Source organism: Pseudochaenichthys georgianus, chromosome 20 (genome assembly GCF_902827115.2).
Source record: "Pseudochaenichthys georgianus chromosome 20, fPseGeo1.2, whole genome shotgun sequence".
Lineage (NCBI taxonomy): Eukaryota > Metazoa > Chordata > Actinopteri > Perciformes > Channichthyidae > Pseudochaenichthys > Pseudochaenichthys georgianus.
In genome coordinates this window covers 17,722,081-17,747,688 of record NC_047522.1, presented here as the reverse complement: position 1 = coordinate 17,747,688, position 25,608 = coordinate 17,722,081, and the positions used below count along the sequence as shown (strand labels likewise).

The following is a 25,608-nucleotide window of genomic DNA, read 5'->3' as shown; positions in this document are numbered from 1 at the left end:
TGTCTATTGTCGTCACAGACAGTTGACAAACATGATGAGATAAAGTGTGTTTCTGTCTCTCCTGCAGAAGAAGTATAAAGACGAAGCGGAGCGTCTGAAGGGTCGCTACAGTCTGACCTCAGAGACCCCCGAGATGGAGAGAGTCAGAAACAACCAGAGGCACATCAGCTCTGTGAGCACACACACTTCATTTATTACACACACACCTTTATTATATACTGCTTGGGGGGGCATTTACTTACTACTATCAAATCCTTCTAGCAATATATCTCTAATTAAAGATGTGGCTTTAGATTCCACTTAATTCTCAAACCGTTGGACTTTTCCACATATTGAATTAAAGATATTAGGCCATCCCTTAAATGCAAAGGTTTATTTGTATGTTTAGCTTGAAAAAGAGAGAAAAAAGCATGTTTTTGTTTTACATGCGGTTCATTTACACTTCCTGCAAACAGTATTGTTTTGTAAGGAAAGCTTTCTGGGAATACAATAAAAAATGTTTGTGTAAGCTTTATGAAAAAGCAGTGGAAGAAGTGGAAAATGTGCCTGCTAAAAGATTGAGCTTGGATGGTTTTATGTGTTTTTATGTTTATATTTCATCCTCTGAACCTTTATAAGGGTTGAACGTGTTCTGTTCCCTGTAATGCACCCTCACTGTGTATTTTTCTATTCATATTTTATGTTTGATATGTTCTCTGTGTAGCTGCGGTACTGCTGGGACTCTCGTCTGATGCAAGGCCTCCTGTCTTCAGTCACAGAGACGCCGGAGATCGTCCTCGCCAGAGAGAACAGCAAGAGGATCAGTGACGTACGTATACATCACATTCTCTCATTGAGAATTTGAAAATCAGGGTCGAGGATATAAAGTGAGCATGCAGTTACTGATACTAATAAACAGCCCTCTGTTCCACATCTCAGACCTTAAAAAAGTGACATGCTGTGTGTGTGTCTGTGCTCAGGTGCAGTACAGAGAGGGGGTGGGGAGCGGCACCTCTGTCAGCGATACCCCTGAGATGGAGAGGGTCCGACGCAACCAGGAGAACATCAGCTCAGTGAGGAAACACACACACACACACACACACACACACACACACACACACACACACACACACACACACACACACACACACACACACACACACACACACACACACACACACAAACAGATCATTTATAAAGAGCAGCATACTAATCAGAGAGAGGTGTGTGTGCGCGGACTTAATGAATACACATAAAAGTGAGCAATAACTGTGTGTGTGTGTGTGTGTTTTGCAATGTCATTAGCAGCTGTTAGCTGACAGTGCAGAACAATCATACATTCAGAGGGCAGGATACTAACACACAGACAGACAGACAGACAGACAGACAGACAGACAGACAGACAGACAGACAGACAGACAGACAGACAGACATTTCCTTTTTTTTTTAACATTAGGAGAATATATTGTTACAGGGCATACCCAACAAAGTACAATAAAAACATATTACCGTAAAAAAGGTAAAGAAATTAATGAACATAATTGTATCAGATACAGAACAGTTCATCATTAATCGTCATATCTAACTGGATCATCATTAGTAAAGGTGTGGGAAAAAATACAAAATATCCTGCAGTCTAATTCTGCATAATAGATAACATATATATCATTGTTTTTCTGGGTCTCCAGGTGAAGTACAGGCAGAGTGCAGTGAAGGCCTGCAGCGTCGGAGTGACTCCTGAACTGGAGAGAGTCAAACAGAACCAGGAGAACATCAGCTCGGCAAGACACACACACGCGCATAGACACACACACACACACACACACACACACACACACACACACACACACACACACACACACACACACACACACACACACACACACACACACACACACACACACACACACACACACACACACACACACACACACACACACACATGCACACCACAACACACACTTTATTCAAACTAAAATAAAACTCATTTTCTATAATCTGCAGTAAATGAGCTAGTAGATCATTTTAATTCAAAAATTAAAAATGTTATAGATGCCATTGCTCCAACTAATGTAAAGGAAGTGTCTGGCAAGAAAATATCTCCATGGAGAAAGGCCATGACCGTGAAAACAGAAAAAAGAGAATGTCGAAAAGCTGAACACAGGTGGCGAAAAACAAATCTCTAGGTTCACTTTGAAATCTATAAAGAGAGACTTGGCCTTTATAATTTGGAATTGAAAAACTCACGACAATCGTTCTTCTCTGACATCATTACCAAAAACAACGCACGTGCCTTGTTTGCTACCGTCGACAGACTAACTAATCCCCCAGTGTCAGTAGCCTCTGAATTTCTATCTGGATCATCATTAGTAAAGGTGTGGGAAAAAATACAAAATATCCTGCAGTCTAATTCTGCATAATACATAACATATATATCATTGTTTTTCTGGGTCTCCAGGTGAAGTACAGGCAGAGTGCAGTGAAGGCCTGCAGCGTCGGAGTGACTCCTGAAATGGAGAGAGTCAAACAGAACCAGGAGAACATCAGCTCGGCAAGACACACACACACACACACACACACGCGTGCGCACACACACACACACACACACACACACACACACACACACACACACACACACACACACACACACACACACACACACACACACACACACACACACACACACACACACACACACACACACACACACACACACACACATGCACACCACAACACACACTTTATTCAAACTAAAATAAAACTCATATACTATAATCTGCAGTAAATGAGCTAGTAGATCATTTTAATTCAAAAAATAAAAATGTTATAGATGCCATTGCTCCAACTAAGGTAGAGGAAGTGTCTGGCAAGAAAATATCTCCATGGAGAAATGCCATGACCGTGAAAACAGAAAAAAGAGAATGTCGAAAAGCTGAACGCAGGTGGCGAAAAACAAATCTCCAGGTTCACTTTGAAATCTATAAAGAGAGACTTGGCCTTTATAATTTGGAATTGAAAAACGCACGACAATCGTTCTTCTCTGACATCATTACCAAAAACAAAAACAACGCACGTGCCTTGTTTGCTACCGTCGACAGACTAACTAACCCCCCAGTGTCAGTAGCCTCTGAATTTCTATCCACCAGGGCGTGCAATGATTTTGCCTCCTTTTTCACTGACAAAATTCAGAAAATCAGACAAGCAGTCAGTGCCTCTGCATCAGGAACAGCAAATGTGTTGTCTCTGTGTCCACCTAATAACAATTCAAACACCATGACACAATTCCATCAGATTAATGATAAAAACCTAGAGGACATTATACAACTTCTGAAATCCTCCTCCTGCTGCCTTGATATTATTCCAACAGGATTTTTTGCAAGATGTTTTGCCTTGCATGGCCTCAGATCTACTTCATATAGTAAACAAATCTCTTCACTCAGGTATTTTTCCACAGGCCCTGAAAACTGCAGTCATTAAACCGCTCTTAAAAAAGAATAATCTAGATGCTTCAGTAATGAACAATTACAGGCCCATATCAAACCTGCCATTTCTAGGTAAAATCATTGAAAAAGTTGTTTTTCAACAGTTGAGTAATTTCTTGCATTTAAATAACTGTTTCGATGTGTTACAGTCAGGCTTTCGCCAAACCACAGCACTGAGACTGCTCTTGTAAAGGTCTTTAATGACATCCACTTAAACACAGACAGTGGCAGAACTTCAGTGTTAGTATTATTAGATCTCAGTGCTGCGTTTGACACTGTTGACCACAGCATATTACTAGACCGACTGGAAAACTGGGTGGGACTTTCGGAAACAGTTCTAAATTGGTTTGAATCCTACCTAAAGGACAGAAACAACTTTGTTTCTATAGGTAAATACACATCTGAGTTGACAAATATGACATGTGGGGTTCCTCAAGGCTGCACTGTAACTTTTTTCCATGTATTTTTTCTTTTAATGTTTTAAATTTAAACGTAATTAAACTCCATGACAATTATGAGAGGGACTGCTCGAAAGTCGGATATTTGGGATATCCGTCGTAGCCAGGGTTCTGATCAGTTTTTGGGTGATTTGTACTGAGGAACAAGTATCACATCATCGACGGGTAAAAAATAGTGTTTTGATAACACGGGGTGTTCAGGTAACACTTAAAGACTTTGTTATGGAACGCAAAGCAGAGTAGGGGGCTAGTACACACTCCTGAGGGTCCGATTGTGGATGTCATGCGAGCAATGTAATTAAACTCCATGACATTTATGAGAGGGACTGCTCGAAAGTAGGATATTTGGGATATCCGTCGTAGCCAGGGTTTACGATCAGTTTTTGGGTGATTTGTACTGAGGAACAAGTATCACATCACCGACGGATGAAAAATAGTGTTTTGGTAACACGGGGTGTTCAGGTAACACTTAAAGACTTTGTTATGGAACGCAAAGCAGAGTAGGGGGCTAGTACACACTCCTGAGGGTCCGATTGTGGATGTCATGCGAGCATAACATGGTGAAAACAGTCTAAATTAACAATCGGGACGGAAATGTTCGGATTTCCAAAGGGAGGTTCTGTGAATAAATTAAAAATCAAGAACCCAAATAATTGAACTATTCATATCTTAGACTGCACTGTAAATTTTATCTTTTAATGTTTATTTTATTAGCTTTTCTTTTTAATGACTGATTTTAAATGCCATTTTCTTAATGTCTTTCATTTTTTGTTTTTCTTTTAATGTTTCTTTTATTATCTTTTACTGTTTTTAAATGCCTTTGTCTGAATGTCTTTCATTTTTGTAAAGCACCTTGAATTGCCTGGTGCTGAAAGGTGCTATATAAATAAACTTGCCTTGCCTTGCAGGTGAAGTACCAGCGGGGGCTGCAAGAGCTGAGGGGGCGGAGCTGCAGCGAGCTCGACACACCTGAGTACCGCCGAGTCAGGAAGTCACAGGACACCATCTCCATGGTAGCGGCTGCGTTGCCGAGGCTCCCCCTTGAGATGTGGGCGGAGATAACAAGAGTGACATGGCACAGGAGGCTGTACTGAGGCACCGATACTAAAACAGTGCACTGAGTGTGTGTGTGTGTGTGTTTTAGTGTGTGTGTGTGTGTGTGTGTGTGTGTGTGTGTGTGTGTGTGTGTGTGTGTGTGTGTGTGTGTGTGTGTGTGTGTGTGTGTGTGTCCACTTAAACTCCAAGAAGACAGGGGTTACGGACTGTACGTATGTTTTTAAGAGTTTGTTTTAAGTTTGTAATTAAGAATTATGGCAGACCATTTAATTGAAATGTTGACGAAATAGCAATATGGACAAGTGCAATATCCTGAAACTCCAGCTTTAAAAAAAAGTTTCTGGAATGGTTGCTTCCATTTGCTTAAGGTCTGAGTTGAGAAACAGCGAACTCATCCTTCAGAAGTGTGAAAGATTGTGGGTATGGACTTATGCATGAGCGTGTATTCATAATAAAATATTTTAAAAACACTAGTGTGTGTTGTATTTGCTCACTGACCAAATGCCCCCTGACCTGTGTGTGTGTGTGTGTGTGTGTGTGTGTGTGTGTGTGTGTGTGTGTGTGTGTGTGTGTGTGTGTGTGTGTGTGTGTGTGTGTGTGTGTGTGTGTGTGTGTGTGTGTGTGTGTGTGTGTGTGATATCTAACAATAATAACTGTATTAACTCTTTATATTTCTAATTTCCATGTCACTCACTAGTGTGTTTTGGGGTATTCCCTCCGACAGGCGAAGTACCACGAGGAATTTGAGCGTGCGCGGGGCCGAGGCTGCACGCCGGGATTGGATGAGCCCAGCATGGAGCGCTACCAGAGAGCCAATCAGATGATAGGAGAGGCGGTGTACGGCAAAGGGATGCACCCCCAAGGCATTCAGACGGACAGACGGCCGGGGGGCATCATCGTAGGTCAGTGACCCCGACTCAGATCCAACCCCCACCATTTTTTTGTAACCTATATTTGTTGAAATAATAGGTATCTTCAGCAACATCTCTGTCAATCAAACTTTTACTTTTGCCTCTCTCCAGGTTACAGGATGTGTCGATCTTGTGACATTTTTTAACCTTTAACTGTTTTCAGGCAAGGTTATCAGATCCAGACTTGATAATCATCTTCTTTCATAACTGCTCAAATAACTGTTTTTAGGTGAAGTGCATGCTTGCTCCGGGGGGACAGATCTCTGCACAGGAAACCATTGCATTATATATATGTGTCCCCATGTCGTCTAATCGCAGTGAGTCTCCTCTCATGAGCTTTCCCTCCCCTCTAAGACCTGAAGGTGTGGAGGACAGACCCCGGGTCCATCTTTGACTTCGACCCTCTGGAGGACAACATCCAGTCCAAGAGCCTCCGCAGGATGTCTGGTACTCACCTGATTCCCCTCCAAAAAATAATAATAACCGTGAATGGCGGCTGGAGAAAAACTCACTTTTAGCACTTTTATTTACAACCAAAAAGGCATGAAACAGATCCTGTGCCACTTGTTTTAATTAACATTATTGTAAAGGTTCCACAGCAACTCTGAAAACCCTGACCCATGAAAGACCAACACCTGCATCTAATATTTATTTAAGAGAGTGTGTGATTTAAAGTCAGGTGAAACTCCTTCCTCTGTGCCACAGAGCTCATTGTTGCTCAATTATTGTTAAAAACTCCCTGTGCTTTGATTTGTCCTACTGTCACAAATATTCATTTAAAACACCAAGTTTGGATTAATCCACTGCTGGAAATAGTCCCCAACAAATGCACTATTTCTTCTTGTTTGTTTGATAATAGTGAGCATGGAGGAGATGTTCTCCTATTTTGGAAATGAATGATAAAAAATGTAATATACAAAACAAAAAATGACAAGCCTTATCCTTTAAAGTCATGAGCAACTATCCATGTTAAGAAATCATCCTCATTTTTTCCTTGTCTCTTATTTTCATTTCTGTCTCCCCTTTTCCTGTGCTGCCCCCTGCTGGTGTGTTTCTGTCAGAGCGGGCTGACCTGAGCAGGCAGCAGTCGGTCAGCTCGGTGACCTCTGACCTCTGGGACCGCAGCAGCACCAGCACTCCTGGTATCTTCCCTAATGTCCTCTTTCTCACTCAGACTCACACACAGCAGGGTGGAGGCGCAGACAGAGACCCTCGCATGTGTTTCACCGCTGTTTGAAGTATCTAATCCCCCCAAAAACTGACTAATTCACTGTTACAGGTTTTGTTTTTTAAATCACAAACAATCACTTCAACTTCTTATTCTTTTCATTTTGTTTTCCCAATATTTTGATTACATTTCATATTATTTAACTTTATTTTATTTTATTCTAGAATGGACCAACTGTCACGAACCCAACTTCCCTTAGGTCACATAAAGTTTTCTTATTCTAACCATTTGAAGCATTTTGTTCCCACGTTGTTTGATTTCTAATCCAGGAATGTCAAACGGACTATTTCACCTCCTTCTAACAGGTTGTGTTGTTTGAATCACATACTTTCCCTAAAATTCACAGTGTGCACAGCAGAGGAGGCTCTTGGTTTTATCAGACGGATGCACGATAAGGCAAACTGACTTACTCTCTCTCTCCGTGTGTGTGTGTGTGTGTGTGTGTGTGTGTGTGTGTGTGTGTGTGTGTGTGTGTGTGTGTGTGTGTGTAGCTCCAGTCCTCCCTGGAGCTTACCATCAGCAGCAGCAGCACCACCTGCAGCAGCAGCAGCAGCAACAGCAGCAGCAGCAGCAGTTTCACGGCTACATGCATCAGACCAGCATGTCCTCCGTCAGATCCGTCACCTCCCCCCCACAGTCAGCCACAATGGTACGTTCCATTTCAGGTAGCCCTCTCTGCAGGAATGTTGAGTAGACAACGATATAATTTTTTTTTGATTTAATGACTAAATTGCATTCTTTTTGAATGGGACATTTTCTTATTTTAGTTTTGATTTGTGATTTAATTTGAGCTGTCCCTTCTTCTCCTGCAGCGTGTCTACCGGGCGCTTTACGACTACGTGGCTCAGGACCATGACGAGGTTTCCTTCAGGGACGGAGACATGATCGTGAATGCTCAGCACATCGACGAGGGCTGGATGTACGGCACTGTGCAGCGCACCGGCAAGTCCGGCATGCTGCCTGCCAACTATGTGGAGTTCTGCTCCTAAAAAACATGGAGAACAACTAAACCCCCCCTCACTGCGGTAACATCAGCAGTCTGTGATGTTCTCTCGTTGCAGAGACTGTGTTTAAACTACAAAGTTACATCACATACAGACGATTAAGTGGATTTTAAAAGCTGGAATTATTTGCAGATATAAAACTTAAGCAGTTAATATCAAGCTTAAGCAATCATACATGAGGAAATCAATTGCAGACAACACATTAGGAAGTATTTTCAACGTTTTTAGTCAGTTTCTACATCCATAAGAGCAGGAAATAGACAAAAGTAGTGGTGGATCTTAATAAAGTGCATTTACTCTACTGTTGGGTATTTTCATTTTATGCTACTTATACTTTTGCTCCTCTACACTTTAGATGCCAACATTGTGCTTTTTACTCCACTACATTTATCTGATAGCTTTAGTTACTTTACATAATCAGATTACTAGCTAATATAAAACGTATGTATGAAACTTAAACAGTTAATATCGCAGAACATCATAGACTTCTGGTCTCCCCTGGAGATTTTCCTGTGAAGGAGGGAAAGGAAAGTGATGGACAAAGAGAGAAAGTGCAACTTCATGGTCATGTGTACTAGAAATACAAATACCTGTGCTTTGGCATAGAAAGAGAGAAGAAGAAAATATTTAAATCTAGCAAGCAGTCAACAGTCGATGTCAAATATTACAACTAGCGAAGGACGTAAGAGCGGATCGATGCATGAGGAAAGAAAATATGAAGGATTGGAAGCATCTATAACTTTTCTATTGACTTGAAACAAACTATATCAGACTTTTGCCATAGAAATTAAGATGAGAGTAGTACACACAGGAAGGAAGCAGGGAGCAAACAGGGGATACTAACATTCACATAAGTTACCAAGTGTCTATTGAGCAGTCCCCCCAAAAAGCACTATCCTCCTCTTTTAAAAAAAAAAAATACATAAACAATATGTATTCAATTAAAGAATGAAGGATTTAGAGCCAGAGACATTAAGTCATAAAGTATTTAGACACTGAGTAACACATTGATTTGTTTGTTTTAATTGGGTTATATACAATAAACATATATTACTTTTATACACCAGATTTCTATTTTAAGGATGCCTGAAAAATGAAGAGAAAGAGTAAAAGTAAAGATAAAAAGAAACAAATTAAGATGGGACATTTATTTTTTAAGAGATCAGTGTGAGAATAGGGGGGAAAGAGGTATTCATAAAGGCGAGATAGAAAGTTACATTATTTTTTTTGGGAATGATGCAACCAAAGGAAGGAGGGATGATTGGAGGTCGACGTTAGAAAATAGGTTTAGATTAGGTTTATATTTCTCAAGTTTAATCTTTAATTATTTATCCTGATTTTGAATTCTTGTTCAGGTGTAGTGTTTTAGTTTTTGAGTTATTTTGACTGATATAATCAGAAGGCACAGCTTCAACACTAACCTCTGTGTTTGTACTGGACTCAACTAACACACTGTGTCTATATTTTTGTTTTTTTAAATTATAAATACAAGTTTTCACGTGTTAATTTAACACACAGTAACAGTTTACGTGGACTTTAATCTGAACAGATGATGTGTGTTCGTCTTGATATTTCTGTATTAGACTATTTTGATACACGGTCTCTGTTTATGTTTTGGAAAGATATATATTCTATTTTATCTGTTTGTATCCAGTATTTCGTGTTTTTAGGGTTTGTTGTGTGGATTGCATCCTGGAATAAAACGTCACGCTGCCATTGTTTATCATTCTAGCTGGAGAGCATTTTTTACATTATTTCATAAAAACTAAATGCAATAGTTTATTATTTACTGAGTATTCATATGATTTTTGGAAGAGGCATTTTGTTAAATTCAACAATGTAAAGTTTTCGATTTAGTCTGTATGTCATCACAAGTTATACTACGTTTATTTACATATTATTTGAAAATATATATCATTCAATATCAGTTGTGTTTTTTTTGCCATAATGATAATTGCAGTGTGTTTCATGTGGTAGAAATAAAAATGTGTTAAAAGAAGTGTGGTTATTTATTCAGAATCATACTGTTAATCAGAAGGTATACATTTATTAATATATTACATATTAAACCTCATATACATTAATATATATATTATTCAGATTTGAACGCTTGAATTTATTGGAGAAATTGAATCAATTAATTCATTATTAAGATTTAAGATTCAAGCCAGAAAAATAATAACAATGAAATTCATATTTTATAAAAGAAAATCCGGTGTTGTGTCGAAATCTGTTTCCCCAACAATTTGTGATCACCTTAACTTAGTCTTAACCTGACCTTAACCTCAACCTTTGCTCTAGCAAATACTCTTCTAGAATGATTAAATGTATTAACCCTTAAATATAAAACTTAAATTATTAAGTACTAAAAAATATCCTCAAATTGGAGAAGCTGGAACATGATATTTTTATCATGCAAAAAGTAATGATATTTTCAAAATAGCAATACAAATATACACCGAACAATCAATATATTTTACTTTAGATTATTTAAGTAGTGTACAGTTTGCTTGTATGGGAGTATTTTCACAGTCAACAGTACTTTTACTTTTGGAGTGCATCGCTGCGGGCACTATTTTAAAGAGGTAGCCCAATTCACCACAACACTAGTGGCCGGTATCTATTGCGCTTGCGTCATAGTAATTGTAACGGAAGTGGCTCGCCTCTCATACAGCCAGGCTGTCTGACTGACACTGAATGAAAAACGCACTGATTTCGACTCCAGAATGATGACATTTTTACCCAAACTGCTGCTGCTGGCGCTGATAGCGTTCCCAGCGACACTCCTCATCAAAGGTAATTCTTTAATATGGTTTCTTATAGTGATCGAGGCAAAAAGGTTGAAAGAGCTTGTGAGCGTTACACGCTAGTATTAGCTGCTAAGCTAACTAGCCGCTAAGGGGGAGGCCATTCTCCATTTGACATGTGCTAGCTGAAAAGTAAATATGGGTATAACAATGAAATGCTTAATTGCTCTTTATGGAAATTGATGAAGTATTAACGTGTAGTTTCTGTTTTTGTGAAAGCGTAATTGTCACCATGTATGGTCCCTTTAAGTTTGCTACATGCATTTGTATGCTACTGCTTACACTGACGTGTCCTTACTATCTGCTTGTTAGCTGGTAGCCGTGATGCTAAGTACCTTGGTTAGCTGTCACTGTCGCTTCCTTACACATTAAACACGTTAAAGACATATTGTATCAAGTCTAAACTCTTGACTATATGTCTCTATTAGTGTTAGTTTTCAATACATATCTATAAAAGTTGTATTCAACTGGCTTGTTTCACATGTTGTCAGGCTAGCTAGCTTAGCTTTAACAGCTAACATTTGCGGCTGTGGTTTACTAGGCTGGTATTTTAAAGGACCCCTGACCAGAGGTATGTAACTAAATACATTCGATCAAGTTAGGTTCTTAAGTATACGTATGAATGTGATGTGTTTGTCCTATCGGTATTTTAAAATATGCAGCTGTATACCTATTAACTCAATCTCAGATGTAAATACTGTGAAATGTTCCCCTTCACTACAATTGTCTTGGAACGTATTCGATTTAGTGAAGTGTATTTAATAAAAACTCAAAGAGACACTTACTGGCACACCTCATCATAAAAAAACTGCAGGTCTACATTCATTGTAAATGTAAGTAGTATTTATTGCATTAATATGGCGGTGTGGCTATAGATATCAGCTGTATATTAGCCTGAAGCAAACTGCTAAACTATAACATACATAGGATTTTATTTACAATATTTTATTAAACCAGTTGAACATCGATGAATGAAAATAAAAACATATATATTAATGGTTGCCTTTTTTAAAGTGCATTCTCTACTTATGTTCATGTACTTTTTATTCATGTATTTTTTCTTTTAATGTTTCTTTTATCTTTTCTTTTTAATGACTGTTTTTAAATGCCTTTGTCTGAATGTCTTTCATTTTTGTAAAGCACCTTGAATTGCCTTGTGTTGAAAGATGCTATATAAATAAACTTGCCTTGCCTATTTACAAAAAAAATGTGTGCAATTTTCTAGGTTTGGCTACATCACAAATAGACATGATGACTATTTAATAAAACTCAATGTATTGTGCAGCTCCAGCCTTTGTCCCTGTAATTAGTAGACCTTGCCCTCGAAACAATTTCTATAAACTCCCAACCCAACATCCTTTTTCATGTGGAAACGTTTTGATCCACAGAAGGAAAATTACAGTCTTGCAGATTTTTTTTTGGGACAATGGTTGAGAGGACTAAGTGTGCTTTTGGATTCCCAGATTTTTATAGTGGCCACTTGTCACAAAAGATTATAAAATAAATTTGTTTTCCCCCCAAATCTCCCATTGTGTAATGTCTATCAAATGACATAACAAACGATATATTTTTTAAAGGGCCGATGGTGAGTGCCCAGGATCTGACGGAGGACGAAGAGGCTGAAGCTGAGACTGAAACTGTGGACGTGGATGAAGACGTTGTGGACGATGCAACGGATGAAGACGACGAGGCGGAAGTGGAAGACGATGAAAACGTGGAACTAGTGAGTTCTAATCAGGCGTCATCTTTAGTTCTATGAAATTATTAAGAGGATCATAATTATGATGGGTGATGTCAGCTCTTTTCTGTCATTTATTACTTAATAGTTCAGTAAAATATTCTTAAAAGATCAACTGGTAGAGAAAGTACTCAAATATTCTTAACATATGAATCAATTGTGAAAGTAATTGTTACACATTTTCGTATTCATCTCCTGGTAGCGCTTAAGTTCTATCATAACAAATATAGCTTTTTTTTGCATTATTTAGAGAAGTCCAAAGCCAATGCTTCTTATAGGATATGAAAATAATCCGAACGAGTAAAGATTTAACCTCTGGTTTTAATATACAACACAAACATTAAGCTCCTATTGATAATTATTTAAACTAAACCTGTGTGTCTGTGTAGACGGAAGAAAAAGAAGATGAAGAGGAGGAGGCGTTGGTTGGAGAGGTGAAAGCTTCTCCTAACGCCGACACCACCATCTTGTTCGTCAAAGGAGACGGTAACTTTTTACGACATCTTCAAAATTAAAAGATTACATTTTTAAGTCAAGCAACAGCAGAATGAACTTGTCTTTTCTCTGCAGATTTCCCTGCCAACGACATCGTAAAGTTCCTGCTCGGCTTCAGCAACAAGGGATCAGAAAACTTCATCGTGGAGTCTCTGGATGCCTCCTTCAGATACCCTCAGGTACAAAATTAAACAAAATACTTACCGCAAGATAACACAAAGTTAAAGATACAAATGATGGAGAAATAAATACAGAAGAAAAGCATTGTAGCATTGAAAGGAAGAATTATTTCTAACTTCCTGTGTTTTTCTTTCAGGATTACCAGTTCTACATCCAGAACTTCACGGCGCTGCAGCTCGGCATTGAAGTCCCCGGTGGTCGGCAGGCCACCTTCGAGTACTCCTTCATCCCCGCAGAGCCCATGGGGGGGCGGCCGTTTGGACTCGTCATCAACCTCAACTACAAGGACGGCAACGTAAGGAGAAAAAAACATCAAATACTAGATTCTTGCCAATATTGGGCAATTATAGTTCACTGACATATGTTAGTCTTTCTTCATAGTCTGCGGAGGAAGACAATTACACAAACACCATGACACACTTAATATCCTGTTTCCTTTCTCACCAGTTCCTCTACTTGTGATTAGAAATGTGTGTATTTTATAAGTTAGATCCTTGATGATGTAGACCCTTAAAGTCTGAGATTTGGATGAAACTGCAGATTGTGTTCAAGCTAACCTGATGTGTACATCAGGGTTTCCGCCAGGAGTTTTTCTTGCCGGTCAAGTGTCCGGAAATAATTTATTTTACCGGACAAGTTTGATGTTTCAATAATAATCAGGTGATCATGCAGAGCTGCGTGTCTCCGTCAGACACAGCAGCTGATCTGATCTCTCTCTCGCGTCCGGTTATACTTCTCTCGCGTTTATGTCCATATCGATCAGATCCAGCTCTCCTGCTCGGCCTATAGAGAGCACCGATCAAACTATTAAGAGTGAATATCGGCCGTTAATGATCGGCGGCCAATCGATCGGAGCATCCCTAATTATTACCGGACGTTTTGACCGGGTTTTTCTAAATGTTACCAACTAAAAACCGGTAAATACCGGCTAACGGAAACCCTGGTGTTTCTATCTTTCTTTTCTTATCTCCAACCTCTGACCTTTTTCTCTTTTTCTTTATCATCTTTATCTCTGTTGCTTTCTCTAAACCTCTTTATCTTTTTCCTCTCCTCCTCTCTGTAGGGAAACATTTTCCAGGACGCAGTGTTCAACCAGACCGTGACCATCACAGAGAGAGAGGACGGAATAGACGGAGAGACGTGAGTTTTTACTTCATGCAGCTTTGAAGTCTCCTCTTTTACTTCCACTGTTCTTCATTGATTCTTGCATCTGTTCTGACCCTCTTCAATATGTCTTTCCTCTCCCAGGATCTTCTTGTACGTCTTCATGTCCGGCCTCGGGCTGCTGGTCGTTGTCGGCCTTCACCAGCTGATGGAGTCCAGGAAGGTAAGGATGACAATATTGCAACATCAGTATCTTGGGCAAAATGGAAAATTACACTCAAGAAAACAAAGAAAAGGCAGCCAGTTATTTATAAATTGAGGGAAAATAACTCTTTTGTTCATGTCATTTATATAAGAAAAATGATACAAATTCACCTTTTGAAACTTGGGAATATGCTTTATTGCAAACTAAATATACAAGTGATGATGTTTAGTGGGCGTGTCCACTACTTTTTACATTTTATAGGCTAAAAGAAAATCACTTGCAGCCCTCACAATATGTGAACGGTATTCAGATGAGTGACATGCTAGCATACAAATAATTGTTGTAATATTTATGACTTTACTGCAGCTTGTTTTTGACGTTTTATCAATCTGTGTGTTGTGGTGTGCAGAGGAGGCGTCCGGCTCCAAAGGTGGAGATGGGAACATCCAGCCACAATGACGTGGACCTGAGCTGGATCCCTCAGGAAACACTCAACCAGATCAGTAGGTCACACACATACACACACACACGAAATTAACAATATGAAATGGCGTAAGTGCAAAAACTAAGCTGTTCACATTTGAATAATGACAACACTAAAATGTTAGTGCAAAGATAAGCTATTCACATTATGGTAACAATCATATGATGATAATAATAGTAGTGGAAAAATAAGTTTAACACTTGATGACACTGACATTTAAAAATGTTCAAGTGAAAAATACATGTCTTGGTGTTTATCTCTCCTTAAATACCAAGTGGTGGGTTTTGATGTTTGTTTCCTCGGTGATCAGCTGATGTGTGTCTCTGCTCTCTTCCTGCTTCAACTGTTTGACCTTTGACCTCCACTGTGCATGAGGGTCACTCACTCTTCTCTCTTTTCCTCGCTCATGTCTTCCTGCGTCTTCAGTGCAGAGTCGCAGAGGTGAGGTCTGCTGTGTGTGAGAGCGTCTGTGTGTTTGAGAGAACTCATTTCACTAACATGTAAATGCAGTGCTGATGTCTGAGTGGTATAATTCCTTTTTGCAAATAAGCTTCCTCTCTTTCCAAATGCTCTGATTTATAAATGTTGTTCAACAGCAATCACGAACATTTCCTCTTCTCCCAATGAACCATCAATATTAAAAATGTATTTCAGTTGTTTTAGGATATTAATTCTCTCTAGTAATGGCTTGTAGGATTTAGAAAATGTTGGCTAGTAAGAATACATATTGAGCTGTTTTTGATCAAAAGCCATCGGAGCAACTCTACCTTTTAAGATTCCCTATTTTGCTTTTTGGGGTTTACCCTTTCCTTAACTGATGATTCACTTAATTAAAATAAGTAAGAGAAAGGTGACGTGATAAAATATGGTCACAGACATTTATAGTTTAATTTTTTAAACCTCCAAAACAAGCTGTGAATGTAAAAATTTACCTTTTTTGTTTCACTTGACTCCTATAAATGAAATGTGTTTGTTGTATTTTTTAATCCATCACTCACATGTTTCTCCTTCCTCTCCAGACAAAGCGTCTCCAAAAATATCTCCTCGCAAAAGAAATCAGAAACGCTCAGCCGGCTCCGACGAGTGACGGCGCCCGACACCACGGGACTAACCTTCATCATCCCGTCTTAGAAGAGCAGCAGCAGCAGCAGGAAGAGGAGGAGAGATGAGAGCGCACTCTGCCCTCTCTACTGAGGAACTTTGACCAGTGCCAAGCACAGCGATGACTGGCTCTTTACTTAGCTTAAGAACTGTACCACACACACACACACACACACACACACACACACACACACACACACACACACACACACACACACACACACACACACACACACACACACACACACACACACACACACACACACACACATACTTTCATGAGGCTGTCAGAGGGAGTGAAGAGAATCCTGAACCAGGTGTGTTGGGTTTTAAGGGGAAGACATTTCTCTTACGGTTGTTGGTTTTTCTTTTGTTGTTAAAGCCTCAGTATGACTGCTGATGTCATCATTGTGAGACCGTTTGATTGTTTTTTTACCTCCTTTTCTGATATCAGGCTGGATCTTTGATTCAATTAACCAACTGAGATAATGAAGTCATCACGTTGTTGATTCATGTTAAAGAGAAATGCCTGAATATCTTCTAGTCTGAACTGTCACACTTTTCCTTGTTCATTTCTCCTTCTGTCGGTAAACTGAGTATCTTTGGCTTCAGGACTGTTGTTCAGGCAAAATATGTTATCAAGTCGTCTTGTGACAGACATCAGTAACTATTTGAGAGAACATGATTAAGTATTTTGCCTATGACTTTAGAAATGGCACCAGGATCACGGTAACACATGCCGTTTTTGGATTGATTTGTTCTGTTGTTTGAGTTGATTTGTTGTTTCACTGCACAGATTCTGGTGTTGGCGGTCACACATTCAAATAACAACGTTTTTTCTTTTTTTTTAAATGTCAGAACGACTCGGTTACTCTTTTTGCAAGAACAACATCCCATAGAGTTCATGTTATACCCTGGGTTTGACATGACGGCAAAACAAAAGTGAAAAATACAAGAACATCTGAATGTGTGACATTGCTGGTTTCTGCTGACATGTTCTCATTTTAAAACCTTCGAACATCACATTTAACAAAATGGGAAGTACAGCTGAAATATTAAACAATAATTTAAAACATATTTTTAATACATTTGTTTATCGATTAAGTATTTCAGCCAACAACGTGAACTGGTTCCCACTTCCTCAATGTGAATAAATAACTTTAAGTGAGTGGAGCGAGGTGCCCTTTAACCCGACACACTGAGGTCTATTCATGTGAACACACACACACACACGCTTTGGGTTATGAACATCTTAAAGAGTTAGTCTAGCCCTGGACGTGTGCCTGTTTTCTACTCCTGTCTGTTAATCAATCGGAACAATAACTTCCCACTTACTGAATTGAAATCTTTGTTTTTTTATGTTTTCTTTTGAATTGTAAAATGTCTCCCTGGCTGAAGCACTGGTGTAAATACTGGCTGATGATGAGCAGAAATTACTGAGCTAATTTATTAGAGTGACAGATTGGGTTTGTGCACTGTTTTTATTTTTGTTTTACCACTAGGGGGCAACACAGACTTTGGTTTACACTTCCTGTTGTGCGGATATAAATGATCCAACACACACCGCAGGAAGTCTGGTCCAGTCTGAGAGGATGTAGGGGTTCTTTTTCTAAAATAACGGGGCTGTCATTCATAGATGCAAGCGTCTTTTATTTGCTTTTAAATGTGCAGGAAATAAACTTGATGATTTGCATTATTCTCCAGGCCTCATTATTTTCTTAAATTGATAACATTTTTAATTAACTCGTAACTGATTTTAAAAGTGTTAATATTTGCTGTAAAAATATATCCATGTAACGTGCATCAAAGCTAAAAACCCTATTAATTTACTGAAAAAATAAATTTCTTCTCTCACTTTTCAAGCAAATGTAAAACATTCAAGCCTCTTAAAGTGTTTTATATTCAACTTTTCTTTGTCTAGTTTAAATTTGTTATTTGGAGGAGCGGATTTTGAAGTAAAAGAAGCATTAGTTGAGTTATATTTAGCAAAGACCGTGTATATATGTGTGTGTATATATATATATATATATATATATATATATATACACACACATATATATATGTGTGTATATATATATATGTGTCAGGGTTTCCGCTAGGATTTTTTCTCGCCGGTCAAATGTCCGGGCAGATTTTATTTTACCGGACAAATTTGAAACTTACCGGACATATTTCAATAATAATAATAGTTGTGTAGCAGAGTTTCCGTTAGCAGGTAATTACCGGACTATGAGCAGATATGCTTCAGTTTAAAACTCAGTTCACGGGGCTCATTTTTATATTGCTTCAGTTTATAATCGTAACAGATCGAAAAATTCAGATTCATTTTTCAATAAATTATTCCACAAACAACATAATTACATTCAAACAAACTACTTGTAGTAGATAACGTACATTATTCAAAAGTTTACATAACATTTGAATAATAACACGGGAGAAACGGATCCTCTCTTTTCCCCTCTCTCTCTCCTGACAGCACGTCAGTTTCTCATGCAGCTCCTGCAGCTCGCTAAACAGAGGGTGGGGCTTCAGATGATTATGCAGAGCTGCGTGTCTCGGTCAGACTCAGCAGCTGATCTGATCTCTCTCTCGCATCCGGTTACACTTCACTCGCGTTTATGTCCATATCGATCAGATCCAGCTCTCCTGATCGGCCTTTATAGAGAGCACCGATCAAACTATTAAGAGGGAATATCGGCCGATAATGACCGGCGGCCGATCGATCGGAGCCTCCCTAATTATTACCAGACATTTTGACCGGCAGGTTTTGAATTTACCGGTTTTGAATAAATTGTATCAGCTAAAAACGGGTAATTACCGGCTAACGGAAACCCTGATATGTATGTATATATATATATATGTGTATATATCTGTGTGTGTATATATGTGTATATACATGTGTATGTGTGTATATATATATGTGTGTGTGTGTATATATATGTGTATATATATGTATTAGGGCTGTCAGTCGATTAAAAATATTTAATCGCGATTAATCGCATGATTGTCCATAGTTAATCGCGATTAATCGCAAATTAATCGCACATTTTTGATCTGTTCTAAATGTACCTTAGAGGAATATTTTTCAAGTTTTTAATACTCTTATCAACATATGAGTGGACAAATATGCTTTATGCTAATGTTTATTATCATTTGAACAATAACACAACAACCTCTGAACATTACAAATATTTGCCTCAATTCAACCTGGAACATCTCTCATTCAATAATACAATAGTGTGTGAGTGTGTGTGTGTGTGTGTGTGTGTGTGTGTGTGTGTGTGTGTGTGTGTGTGTGTGTGTGTGTGTGTGTGTGTGTGTGTGTGTGTGTGTGTGTGTGTGTGTGTGTGTGTGTGTGTGTGTGATGGATGGATCGATCGTCGGAGCAACACGTTCTCACTCCCATCCCGTCACATATTGACGGACGGTCAGGGCCCCTCCCCGTCGCTATATTACGTACAGGGTACCCCTTGCCCGTCAGGCTTCTACGGGCAGGGCGTCCCATAGACCTTCATTGCGGACAGCGGACCCCTTGACCGTCAGGCTTCTACTAGGCCATAAGGTTAACCCTGTTATCGTTTCAACCCGCTCCACAGAAGTGGAACTACATAATCTTCAGTTCATAAAAAAGAACGAGTCATGCTTATCCACCAAAAAAAAGTTTATCGCTAAAATTCCTGCCAATTCTTCTAGGCACGTAATTATTGGCTGAACTAGTCCCTTCAAAGCGTAATAATATCGTGGTCCAAAGTAGTGCCACGGTTCGTCACGTGATCGTGCTACACCAATTGGGTAGCTGCATATTGTCCCCCCCCGCAACAACAACAACAAATCCCGGCTCCCCCGGAGGCCGTGGTATAGTTCGCACACTGCATGTACTGCACAAATAATCAGAAATAAAAAGTCATTACTTGCATAAAATGACATCAAAACACATTTTAATGGCCAAATGAACCTTAAAATAGGCATTTTCCACCGAGAATAACACGAAGGGCGGCCATCGTTGTTGATCACGTGGTCTATGAAGGTCTATGGGACGCCTTGCCCGTAGAAGCCTGACGGTCAAGGGGTACGCTGTCCGCAATGAAGGTCTATGACTCTAGAAGATGAATTTTCTTAGCTTCAGAAGATCCAGATGGCTCCCCCTGTCTTTGCAGGCTTTCCCAGTCTTTCCTCCATCGGTGGTATTCTCTTCTGCAGCCATAGAAGATGGGAAGACTTGTGGGCTTAATCCTCACTACTGGTATTGCTGGTGATGGCAGTCCTCCCCTTCTACCTGGCGCTTCTGCTTCCAGTTCCTCTGCTGCAATCTTGCGTGGTTTTGCGTGAGTTGACAAATTCACCTTGCCTCATCTCAAGTCTATTTCTCATTGCTTTGAGGTCCTTGACTCTGCCAGCTAGATCTGATTTTGCCATCATGGGTATCCAGCACTCCCAAGCTGCCATCACTCTGGTGGCCTCCTTCATCCGCCTCTCTAGAATGGTCAGGAGCACCCCATAGCCTTCCAGGTAGGTTCCTTGCACAGGCACATTCCCAACTTGTTCACTGGCTTCTTCTGCTTCCTCAATTGCAGTGATGAGCTCATACTGGCCATATCTGGACCACAGGTTATCTTGAATAAGGCCTCTCACCTCTTCCATTCTGGCTTCAGCCTCCTCTGCAGTCCTTTCACTGGCGGCCTTTTCCCGCTTTGCAAGAACTTCTTCTTCCTTTCCTTCGGCCTTTTGAGCGTCTGCCTGTAACCCAGCCATGCAGTCATCATTTGCTTCAAGAACCTTTCTTAATCCCTCTTTCAGCTTGGTGAATTCCTCCCTTAGCTCTGCTTTGACCATTCTACCTGCTTCTCTGTTGAGGTAGTTGGCCTGCCTGGTGAAGTTGCTTTTTGCATTTGTTCTTGCTTTCTTGAGCTCTTTAACCATCTTCCCCAGGATTTCTTCCGCCATTTTGAGCTAATGGAAATCCACGGTTCCCCTTCTCTGCGTCAACAGCTTTCTCTGGACGTCTGAAGCCTTTTATCCTCTGGCCCAGGCTGCTCCGCGTGGTTTTCAACTGTCAAGTCCTTCAGGTTTTTGGCCTGTTCCAGTGATTTAGCCTGACTTGATAGGCTAGAGGGCAACAGAGGACGCTTTGGACAACTCGAATTTGTTCTTTTTGTCTTTATTTATTCAAGACAGCTCCAAGAATTCATCAGGTTGAAAACCTTCAAAACACAAAGGACAAACAAAAGTTAGCTCACATGCTACACAAATTACAAACATTTTGCAGGTCCCACTGCATTCTCAATAATAACAATAATAGCACCACAAACTATGTTTTAATTAAAAAGGGATAAATTGTTACTTTAAAACCACATCATTAACTTCAAAGAATTAATAAGAGTGTTTATCTCCACTTGGAAACAAGCACCAGAGAAAACCTCATCTCGTTTAAATTACATAGAAATCAAACGGAGCACAGGCAGACCGCGCTGCGTAAAAAACACAGCTGATTGTGCAACAGCACTCTCGCAAAGTGCGACAACAGATCAAGTACATAAACACAATAAACATACCAACGGCGTCTCCGGAGCCTCACACACACTGTCGCCCAGGGGCGGACTGGCCATCGGGACGTTCGGGACGAATCCCGATGGGCCGGTACTGAAGTGGGCCGGTCGGACGATGTGGGCCGCCCGGTAACCGGCAGGGCTCGATATTAAATGGCCCACTGGCCCGGAAGCACTATTTAGACACCCCGGGCCAGCATAACGTACTTTCCACTTGCCCGCTCGGGCCACTAAAAATATTGCTTTAAAAAAATGGTCCTGTGGTATTGGTATTTTGACTAGCAGTTTAGTTAAATTGTTTCGTTTATCAACGCTACAACATAGCGTTCCGTGAGTCGGTTGTCGTTGTTGGGTGAAAAGAAAACAGCTGTTTGCTGCGGAGTGCAGCGCGAGCAGGCTCCCGTGAGCGGCAGCGCGCTCCTTCACTATTTCGCCAAAATGTTTTTAATACCAGCGGTAACCGGCCAAGCGCCGGGCAAAAAACAATCTTCAAATAAAAAAAAGTCACCGGAGGAGTTAAAGGAGAGTGACAGGGATCATGAGAAGAAGAGGGAGAGAAAGTTTCAGCTTGATCGATGGAGTTGGCTTCTAGTGGTGCAGTGATGCGTCCTAAAACCCTTTTATAATCTATCGATTAGATTTATGATTAGAAAATTATAAAAGTAGGGTAGACATGTGGAGATTATCCGGCTGAACAAAACGTGCATTTATCAAACAGGTTTGTTTTCCACAGACCTTATTTCCAGCTATTTTCCAAAACCCTTGTCGAGGGAACCAGCAGCTTACTTCCTGGTTTCAGGACGCGTCACTGGCTGCACCTCTCAATATGATGCCAATATAAACAAGGTCTTCTGTCGGCTCTGTACATCAATGCCGACCTATGCTGACAAGTAAGTGAAGAGTAGACAATATAAAGGAATGTCGAAATGTCCCAGCAGTTTAGGATAATGAAGGATCTAATCTATAGCCATTACATGTCTAACTCCTAATGACAGGAAGGCAGAAAGTGCATTATACAAATAATAATCTCATAATAATAGCAGACATTTTTTAACAATGACCACAATATCATTATTTTAATAAACCAAATATGAACAATTGAGGAAAATGAGGAAGAACTGATGATGCAAATGTTGTAGTACAAGTAGTAATGTAGTTAGTGCATAAATTACTATTGCAACAAATGTGTTAATTTTCTTCATTATTAGTCGATTTGTTTTTGGACGAATGCTCCGGGCCAGTGGTTACAATGGTGGGGCCAGTGATAATACAAGTCAATTTTACCCTTAATGTCTACCTCTGCGGTAAGTCACTAGCACACCCCCCCCCGTCGACAATTTACTAGCGGTATTTACTTGCGGCACCGCGTGGGCCGGCGGTACCGAAGTGGGCCGGTCGAGAGTCCCGGGCTGATTTGTAGTCCCAGTCCGCCCCTGCTGTCGCCTGGTTCTCTCTCCGTGGCTTTGAAAACAAGAGACCGGCCATCACAAATTACACCCCTTTTTGTAGCCGTGTTGCCGGAAGCGGCATTCATATTTTTCCTACAGCTCGCTTCTGAAAAGTAGCCCACGCTATCAAAATAAACAAATACCCTCTCCTGGTATTGAACAATACTATAATAATAATAATAATAATAATAATCTAAATGAAAACACATAATTATTTATTAGTCCGTTTTTCACAGATATTATTACATATAGGCCTATTGACTTTCGTCTCGACAAGTATCGAATCAAATATTATGTTTTAGAAAAATGTTTTTAAGGCAGACATATCAATCATCTCATGCATGCTGATTGCTACCAGCGCTTTTAAACCTGATAATCTGGTTTGTATTACAAAACTAAATGAAGTAAGATGGAAAATATGAAAGAACAGAACATACAATATAAGGCCTTTTTCAAATGTATTGCTTGAATTGGTTAATATTGATCTCTTTTATTAAATGTTCTTAAACAATCTTCCACAATGCACCTACCTTTTTGCAGTATATAATCTGTGTTACTACATTTCACCAGTAGACATCTCTTCAACTCTACTCTGAGCAGCTACACAGAGACACTGAAGGAAGAGATGGGATAGTAATGGAGGGTGGACGTTGGAGGGGAGTTTTTTTGTTGTAAAACTGTAACACAACAGAGATTTAAAAAAAAAAAAGAGCATACAGAAATGACCATGTAGATAGTATGTTAACAAAGGGAACATTTATATTTAAGTATTAAGCAGCAGTGACAGTATAAAAACAATGACAAACTCCTGCCACAGTTACAGTACATTAACAGAGCTAGCTTTTGCTGTAACGTCGGGTACTTATGTATGGCAGCCTGTTTGCGCCACAGAAAAAAATCTAAAATAAATCCTGTAAATCATAATTATAATTATGACGCCAAGTCCAAGTCCAATTGAAATCTATATTAAGGTCAGATTTGCTACCACGACAGGAGTTTGTTGTGAGTATCTTTCCGTACTATCTCACTTCGGACCACTGGAAGTCTGAAGTGATCTCTGAGGCGGACTGGCTCGCTGACTTCCTGTTTCCCCCAAGCAAATACAATTTTAATCCACACCAAGGATTGTGATGAGTTGCTGATCTGGAAGTAGAACTATCTGCATACATTTTATTTAGATATGTTCATTTTGAGAAGCCGATCGCTGATAATAAATGATCAAAATATGCATTCCTGAGTAGATTAGAATGAACCAGTGTACACTAAGCATAAGGCTACATGAATAAAGATAAACTACCACTTAAACAGCAGAAGAGAAAAACATTAAGGTCGCAAACACAGGTGTACAAACAATATAAGCAGGGGTGCACATAACTGGTATGCATGCGCAGCAACAATCTGAAATGCGGACCGTCACTTGTGTCACAAAGCGCATTTGCGTACAGACGTACTTGTGAAGCTTTTCCAGAAGGCGGAGATCACCGGACGACAGAGTCGGTCTCCGTGTGCACAGACAGGGCTACTGTTAACGTCGGTCTGTACAACGGAATTGTGCCAAAACTACGCCAACCGGCTGCGGAGGGAGACTCCCCCCCTTCATTGGAGAAATGCGCTAAAACAGCTGACCCCCCCCCCCCCCCCCCCCCCTGGGTGATAATGCTGAAGATCTGGATTTGATGAGGAGATGGGATGAAGAGGATGTGTGATGAGGTCTTTGGATTAGCTCTCCTGGTACTGGATATGATGAAAGGAGGTGGATGGGGGGGGGAGGCGGGCGGCAGCATGAACACCTGGAATCACAGCTGACTGCAGGAGAGAGGAGAACCATTTAAACAATTGTAATCATTTCAGCAAGACATGAACATATATAACCACTATCATTCAATTCTGTAATTGCAGGTTTGTTAGCATGATATTTCAAACATAAATGGCCTGTCTTAGTTTAAAGCCCACTCACCATATTTATATTTATTTATATATTTATATATATTTATATATATATATATATATATATAAATATATATTATATATATAACAAAAAGGGGTGTTGTAGTGTGTGATATTGGTATTTATGGGAACATTTTACCCCTTTCCTTCAAGTATTATATGTTTCAGTTACTTGTGGGCTACTTAACATGAATAATCACAGTTACTATCCTTTTACTCCATCACATTTCAAAAAGAAATAGGCTATTGTTATTTTAACTCCACCACAGTAATCCATCATCAGCTTTACTTTTTAGATAAAGTTTTAACTCACAATTGATCATAACAGGCTTCAACATATACATTTTTATATATTACCAAGTGGTTTCATGTACAACCCACACAAGTATCATGCTAAATGAAGCTCTGTTGCTTGGATATCACTAGATCCTGATG

At 39.7% G+C, this 25,608-nt stretch overlaps 2 protein-coding genes across 3 annotated transcripts in view; both read left to right on the top strand.

The window, feature by feature from the left end:
• The window catches only part of LOC117465575 (nebulin-like), a 58,770-nt gene extending 48,653 nt beyond the window's left edge, over positions 1-10,117 (top strand). Inside the window, exons 61-71 of the mRNA XM_071206878.1 lie at positions 68-172; positions 704-808; positions 960-1,052; positions 1,668-1,760; positions 2,438-2,530; positions 4,828-4,932; positions 5,700-5,877; positions 6,241-6,333; positions 6,948-7,028; positions 7,606-7,763; positions 7,927-10,117. Of these exons, the coding sequence (XP_071062979.1) occupies positions 68-172; positions 704-808; positions 960-1,052; positions 1,668-1,760; positions 2,438-2,530; positions 4,828-4,932; positions 5,700-5,877; positions 6,241-6,333; positions 6,948-7,028; positions 7,606-7,763; positions 7,927-8,103 (1,281 nt within the window). The 3' untranslated portion in view covers positions 8,104-10,117. The remainder of the gene's footprint in view (positions 1-67; positions 173-703; positions 809-959; positions 1,053-1,667; positions 1,761-2,437; positions 2,531-4,827; positions 4,933-5,699; positions 5,878-6,240; positions 6,334-6,947; positions 7,029-7,605; positions 7,764-7,926) is intronic.
• A 625-nt stretch (positions 10,118-10,742) lies between these two features.
• On the top strand, positions 10,743-17,925 carry ssr1 (signal sequence receptor, alpha). 2 transcript variants are annotated; one of them, XM_034108678.2, is made up of 10 exons: positions 10,743-10,914; positions 12,503-12,648; positions 13,053-13,149; positions 13,234-13,337; positions 13,475-13,633; positions 14,402-14,478; positions 14,587-14,665; positions 15,057-15,150; positions 15,558-15,572; positions 16,151-17,925. In XM_034108678.2, exons 1-10 carry the CDS (start codon positions 10,845-10,847, stop codon positions 16,216-16,218), a joined length of 909 nt encoding a protein of 302 aa, XP_033964569.1. In that variant the 5' UTR covers positions 10,743-10,844; the 3' UTR covers positions 16,219-17,925. The 2 variants fall into 2 exon arrangements, with proteins under 2 accessions (XP_033964569.1, XP_033964570.1); XM_034108679.2 differs by lacking the exon at positions 15,558-15,572 and having other exon boundaries at positions 10,744-10,914.
• The last annotated feature ends 7,683 nt before the right edge of the window (positions 17,926-25,608 follow it).